General features: G+C 38.2%; 1 protein-coding gene across 1 annotated transcript in view; it reads left to right on the forward strand.

The window, feature by feature from the left end:
• The window catches only part of LOC135464550 (la-related protein 4-like), a 67,566-nt gene extending 60,691 nt beyond the window's left edge, over window positions 1-6,875 (forward strand). Inside the window, exon 17 of the mRNA XM_064741975.1 lies at window positions 906-6,875. Coding sequence (XP_064598045.1) covers window positions 906-1,283 — 378 coding nt within the window. The 3' untranslated portion in view covers window positions 1,284-6,875. The remainder of the gene's footprint in view (window positions 1-905) is intronic.
• Window positions 6,876-7,609: the final 734 nt, after the last annotated feature.

Genomic DNA, 7,609 nt, shown 5'->3' on the forward strand with positions numbered 1-7,609 from the left:
GGCTTCGGCCAGCAACCTAATGGTTAGAGGGTTTTTGGGCTTCAGAAAAAATATAATTGTCTCATTCTGTACAGAATAATGCCTTCAGAATATGCCTGAATGAACGCCTTGTAAACATGCGAAAAGGTTGAAAGATTTTCTCAGTTCCTGGTATAAAGGAGTAACGAGTTAAGCTTTTGGTCACCCTACCATAGTCAGTTCACCACGACGTGATGGGCTGTAAGGCTGGCTGTTTGAGTGAGACAGCACTCTGTATGTCCACATAGAGATTGGTCTACAACAAGATGACGCCATTATCATATGAAGCAACATTTATGTTAATAAAAACGTTAAAAGTTTTAAAATTTAAGGAATGTCGAAAAAAAATGAAACAAATAGTTGAAGCCAAACTTGCCTGAGTACAGTATTTTTTAACAATGTCTAAAGCCATAGTTGTGTATTTTTATGGTATGTCTAAAGCCAAGGTTGTGTATTTTTGAGCAATGTGTAAAGCCAAAGTTGTGTATTTGTAAGGTATGTCTAAAGCCGTAGTTGTGTATTTTTATGGTATGTCTAAAGCCAAGGTTGTGTATTTTTGAGCAATGTGTAAAGCCAAAGTTGTGTATTTGTAAGGTATGTCTAAAGCCGTAGTTGTGTATTTTTATGGCATGTCTAAAGCCAAGGTTGTGTATTTTTGAGCAATGTGTAAAGCCAAAGTTGTGTATTTTTAAGGTATGTCTAAAGCCATAGCTGTGTATTTTTCAGTAATGTGTAATGCCATAGATGTGTATTTTTGGGCAGTGTGTAGAGCCAAAGTTGTGTATTTTTAAGGTATGTCTAAAGCCGTTGTGTATTTTTGAGCAATTTGTAAAGCCATAGTTGTGTATTTTTGAACAATGTACTAATCTATAATGTGTGTTTTTCAGGAGGACAAGCAGCCTGTGAAGCTGAGTTACGCACAGATGGTTCAGAGGCGATCCGAATCCGAGAACGGAACATCCTCAACAACAACAACAGAGCGGCCAAAATCGGAAGAAAGCGCTAATGGTGCTGGCACTGCTTGCCCAGCCTCGCCTGGAGCTAAAGACCATGTGAATCACAAACCCCACACGCTAAAGGAGCAGTCCCAGATGACACGACAGTCTCCTGTGAACTCTCGACTCCCAGCACGGGACCCCATTCGCAAAGATTCTGACCCAAAAGAGCAGAGACAATTCGTTGGTCGCCGAGCCAAAGAAAATCGTGAGCGTCGTGACAGGAGGAAGGAGCGGGAACTTGAAGGGCGACGATCACCGAACAAATGACTGCAAGACTTTCATATTTGGCGGAAATAAACTTATGTTGGTATTTAAATTGAAATTGGCTGCAGGTCCCTGAATGGGTTGTGCCAAGAGTGGTTAACCCAGACAAAAGGGGGAGTAACTCATGTTTGCCGTGATGTAAACAAACTATCCTTGGTTTAATACCTCTACTGCTGCTAATTTCTTACTCTACTCTGGGAATAAACAATAAAAGAACACAATGATTATATTTACTTAAACAGAGGGGAAGACAAAAAAACAAATTGACTGGCAAGGGAGGTAATCCATTGGAAGGAGAGCTCCTTCCTTGAAGGGAGACAACCCCAGTCAAGGAAGCTATCCCAATGTTGTGATACCTTTGTGATACAGTGTACCAGGAAAATTATAAAGATGAACAGATTTCTGGCATGAGGATCAACTGCCGTGCTGTTGCAATGAATTCTGCCTCAGAAGGTTCCGAATGCGTGTTTTTCGGCCGTTTTGCTATGTGCTTGTTAATGTTTTGGAAAGACGAGGATGTGAATCAGTTCTTAGTCGTTGTCGTCGTTGCTGGACACAGACCTTTCAATCTTTGAGCAGTTTGAGTGAAGTCTATGAATGTGTATATAGATTAATTGTTGAATGTTGAAACCTAGGAAGTTTTCGTTGGAAAGGACATCTGGTTTGTTTGGAAAATCATTTTCCATACTGGTTTCTCGCTGACAATTGGGACTTATACCATATTGTAGATAAAATGGTGGTGATTTTGTTTCTCTCCTTTTTTTTTTTTTTTGATTTTCAAATATTATTGTGTGTGCTCATGCATATATTTTGCCAAAATATTGATGCGTAGTAGTATTGTATGGTTTCCACTTTTCTTGCAGATGTAGCCATTGCTTGGATTTGGACAATATAACAATTTCACATGATTGTCATGGCAACCACGCCTAGTGTCATTTACAGGGTAAATTTAATTCTTCAAATGCTATGGTACGAATGCATTCAAAGTCTGGATGACACGCTTATTTGGTTAATTTGAAACAAGTCTGTATTACGTCGATTGGGGAAGATGGATTAACATTGGTTTAAATGTGTTGGCATATGGTGCATTTTCAACCAGTGATTTAAATTAAGTTAATTTAATGAAACTAAACACATTGTGGAAAAAAGCAACAAAAAAAAAAAAACTCTTCACCTGTTCAAAAGCTGTAATTGCTTGGTTACGGTTTTCATATTTAGTCTTAGTTGTCATGACAACCTGGTGAGGTGCATCAATACATTATTTGATAATGCATTTCTGTGTACATGTATGTTGATGTCATCATTGCAGTCATTTTGTCGCTTGTTCATTTGACCAACTGCCATAGACTTGCTGCGTTAACAGTACTACAACAACAACAACATTACCAGCACATCCGTAATCAACTTTCCAAGGGTCACAGTACCCGAGACCGCATTTAGAACCCTTCACAAAGACGGTAACTCATCCTCGTGCCATTCCTCATCTCGTCTCGTCATGTAAAGGTTCTGTTTGTAGCCGAGAAGGATATTGCCAAACGTTTGTTCTTTTAAAAAAAGAAAATAGATAATGGTCTCGTCGTTTCATTGGCAGGCGACAATGGCTAATGACATCATTAGGTTTAAGACGTCTTGCCTGCAGGGTTTAAGGATCTGTCAAATCTTGACATAGGAGACTAATGTGAGGGGTGGTCAGAAGTGGCCTAAGCTATGTTAAAAAGAGAAACTTTTGTGTACAGGAACATCCAGGAAATGAAATAATTTTTGCTTTGCTATGCTAAGTTGTGTTCACTGTTGGAGGATGGAGTTGTTTTCGTTTGTAATCAGGTTGTATGTTGGTAGTCTCAGTGAAGTGATTGAAGGATAGTCGAAGGCAGTGATGTGAGGTGAAAGTCCAGAAAATTTGCTTAGTGCAGAAAAAGGTAGCTTCATGATGAAAAATGATCTCCCAATACATGTAGATTAAATGGCAATATTGTGCAATTGAAGTGTGCTGTCCTTTTCGTTGGCCATTTTGAGACTGGTATGGTTGACCTTTTGAGATAGGTCTAGTTGATCTTTTGAGATAGAGTTAGTTGACCTTCTGTGAAAGGGCTAGTTCACCTTTTGAAATAGGTCTAGGTGACCTTTTCAGATTGGGTCAGATTGACCATCTCTGATAGGTTTGGTTGATGTGTTATGTAGAACTATAAGAGGGTGTTTTTGGTTTGGTTTATATAAAGGCATGTTTGTGGTTTTGATGGAAAAGCAGTCTGGGGAAGAAAAAACAAACAGAGAGAAAATATAGGCAGGCATTGTAAACAGCACAGCAAGGTCATTCGTGACCTTGAACTTGCCAACAGCATTTAGTAGTTCTTGTATTAATTATGCAGCTTTAGAGATTTGTGTACAGTTTTCCGTGAAGGCAAGCCTACGAGATGTTGCAATGACAGCCAGTGATCAAATGAAAATTATGCCAAATGCTTAGGATCTTGTGCAAATAGGAAACAAAGTTATAGGTGGGAAATTCTTCTTTGGGTATAATGTTGTCCTGGGAGAATATCTGATGTGAAATTTGTCAGCTTTTTCTAGCCATTTAGTTCCAGAAAATAGGCAAGCATTTAATGTGATCCTCTTGCTGTGGGTGTTAACTTGTCAAGGGAAGCAACTCTGGCTGGCCTGAGAAAATTTTTGTACGTCAGAGGGATATTGTTTTAAGACGTTTGTTTTGTTTTAAGACGTTTGTTTTATTTAGAAATCAGTTATTCAGATGGCCTAGCGGAGTTATTTTTAATCAGTGATTTTATTTATCATTTGGTTTTATTTCTTGTAAAGTATAATTTTTTGGTTTCTTGTTTTTTTTTAGTTCTTTTATTTTAATGTTGAAACTTAGTTGTGTTGTGTTGAACTCGCGTTTGTGAAGGCAGTGGATTGGCTGGTTTGGGGTTCTACAGACAAGCCTATAGTTCATGGTAGCAGTTTTCCTCTTTAAGTTATGTGACAAAGGGCGAAATGAGAAAATTAATCAACCGATCACCAGCAGTGTTAGTTTGTTAAATGTGAGTTTGTGTTGAGGACATCTATACTAAAACATTTTTTAACTCGGAATTCAGACAAATGAACATTAAATAGAAAAAATGAATGTTTCTCTTAAAAAATAATAAATAATTATCTATCCATTTCCGAAGATACATGCCCTCTTAAAGGTGTAAGTTTGATTGTCATGTTTGCCGTGCGCAGGGAAAGTTACTTAATGGCTAGAGCAACATTACATGTGGATGTCCAGAACTCCGGCAAATGACCAGAACGTGGATAAATGACCAGAACTTGGATAATGAGGACGTGACTAAATAGCTAAAATAATGCTAAATGAATATTAAAACAATTTAGAGCTCCCACTTGTCCGTGAAATCCATGTGATGCTGTGTGCTATGATCAGAATGGTTTTTAAAGAGTGCTGGAAACAATATCTGATAGTTCGGGCAAATGATCGTTCAAGAACTCCCGTTTTCTTTAGTACAGTGTCCAAATTACCAGCTGTTTCAGAAACCTTGCTCAAATTGCTGCTCAGTTAAAGGGATGATTACACCATGGAAATTGTTTTCCGACAAAGAGACATTTTCACAAAACTCATAACTTTTTTTTTGCAAATCTCATCGCCTTATGGAAATTGAACCTTTTCAGCATCTTTTACCAAAACAAATAACATGTAGTATGATTTAAGTAGTTTTGTGAAAGTGCACCCTGGATTCCCTATGTTGATTCAGTATAGACTGTGGCAAGTTAATCATTACTGTAACTTGTTTGTCTGTATGAACTTCCAAATACCAACTTTCTTCACTTGCAGAACATCCATCTGGTTGGGGGTTCAGTTGTCTAAGGTGTGTGTTTTGTTGTTTGTTGCCCTTTTCTTTTTTTTTCTTTTTTAGATAAAAACCATTATTTTTATGTTGTGTGAGGGAAGGTACCGTAGCTAAATCCTTGGTATTTTAAGTACTGGCAATTTTGCTCTTAATGTGGGATGGAAGACATTTTTAAGCAATTGTAAGTCAGAAAGTTTCTGTTTAGGTCAAGAATATGGGAGAGAACTTTTTCTAGTGTTTTCGGGGAATACTTTGTGTATTGAAGATAAAGACAAGTTGAAAAACCCAGAAACGTGAAAGAATAAATGGTCTTTATACACTGGTTGTTGGATTTAATTGAGCTGGCAGATGTTAACGGTAGGTGAACAGGAAGGTTTTTTTTTATTCCTTCCGCTTGCAGTCAAACAGCCGTTTCTGTTCTAGAATGATTGACTGATTTAAAATTTTGTTTAAACATCACACGTTCTTCTTTCAAATCAAATAATGTCCTCTTAAGAGGGTTTGAAATCGGCATGATCAAGCCGTGAAATGCGGTATATATGACGGTGGCTCAGAATTTATGTCCACTGAAGTTGACTATACAGGAAAGCTTCATTGTCTTCATTGGGGTATGGAATGTAAAACCTGACTGGAAGTTTGTTCCGGACTTTGATTATGGCTCAACAACCGTCCAGTCCAAGTCAAAATAACAAGGACTGGCACTGATTTAGTGATCAATAAACTAGTCCAGGTCAAAAGTTATATTTGTAACAGACTCATTTGTTGTCCAAACCTAAGGCCAAACCAGAAAGACTGGTTTATGTCAGAGTTCAGTTTGAATTTCTGGAGTGTCTCTAAAATATCTATGAGTTGAAATCACTTACACTGGGTGGATTGGCTGAAAGTCCCTGCACAATAATTAAAAACCAAATCGGCTTCCCAAAGAGAAGTCCAAGAAATTAGTTGAGGTGATTGTCCACTTCTTTCAGTAATCCTGCAAGAATGGGATGCTAGTGTTGGTTAAGTAGGGTTGAGAGGCTATGTAGAAACATGGAAGTTTATATCTGTTGAATACAATGCATAACTATTATTTTAAGCGTCATGGCATAATTTTAACAATTTTTGGCAAAATGAAGTCAAGATTTGCACCCCCCCCCCCTTCCCCAACATTTCAAACTTGTCTTGAAAGCCATGTTTCTAATTTTTTTTTATTCTCTTGTCACAAACATAAGTCTTGCGTCATTAAAGTATTAATTCATCAAAGTACATAATGTTATTTTGCGTCCCAGAACTTGAGTATTTACGTACTTACCCATATTGTTACCACTTGAGAGGTGCCATTCATTGATAAAATTTAATGGTTTGCTGGCTGTTAGCTTTATTTTCATTGCTTTAATATAATTGCCACTGACCTTGAAATCTACAGCAGCAATAGAACGTCAGAGTTATGTGACATGTTATCATTAGGACTTGGTGACATTTATTACTAAGACTTGGTGACATTTATTACTAAGACTTGGTGACATTTATTACTAGGACTTGGTGACATTTATTACTGAATACCACATGTGGTAGTGTCAGACAGCGGGACATGGTGACGTATTCAGCATAGCAATTTTCGTACAAAGATTCCGGACCATTTGTGACATATCATTTGAACACATTTTGGCAATGGGATAAGCAGGAGTTAAGCAAAGTGCTGTAATCGCATGCTCTAAAAGTGTGCAAGATGTTGCAACTGCACCTGTTGTGTAGTACCCGTCTCCCCACTGCTCTCCCCCCCCCCCCCCCCTCTCTCTGCCTGTGTGGTAGGTATGGGGAGATGATCCCGGGAGAATGTGGCAGTGCACAAGAAACACCAGGTATTATCCAGGTACATGTAATTAAAACAACACAACTTTAAATCACCATATGTGTAGTTAAGAACGCTAAAGGCTGATTCACAGATTTTAATACTTAAGCACTTGGAATGGACTTTGATTTGTTTGACCGGGAACTGAGTACACAACCAATGCTCTTTAGGGCTACTTGTGAAAAGTGAGTTTTCTGGGTTGTTTTGTGGTTGGACGGTTCATTGGGTCATGTGCTATGGGGTTCTATTGATTTTGATTGCCTACCAAGAACAAATTGGGGTCTTTGCGATGTTGTGGTTGCTTGGTGGCAGTTGGATGGGGATAATTATGTACTTTTTGGACACGTCATTGGGTGGGATAATTTGATAGATTTTGGACACTTACGGGATGGCTGGTCTGACTGTTGCATTGGTTGCTGGTTGACTGTAGCATTGGCTGCTGGTTGACTGTAGCATTGGCTGCTGGTTGACTGTAGCATTGGCTGGTTATTGTATAAGCAGTATTTCTTCATGGTTGTTGTTGTTGTTGTCTTGCATTGCCATTTGATATGTTATTGAGCTTCACATTTAGTCAGACATTAATTGAATACAGGATGATAATGCTCTGTAATACATGCATTAGGGATGTGTCCCAAAAGTGACAATTATCAAAATTTAAG

This window comes from Liolophura sinensis, chromosome 4 (genome assembly GCF_032854445.1).
Source record: "Liolophura sinensis isolate JHLJ2023 chromosome 4, CUHK_Ljap_v2, whole genome shotgun sequence".
Lineage (NCBI taxonomy): Eukaryota > Metazoa > Mollusca > Polyplacophora > Chitonida > Chitonidae > Liolophura > Liolophura sinensis.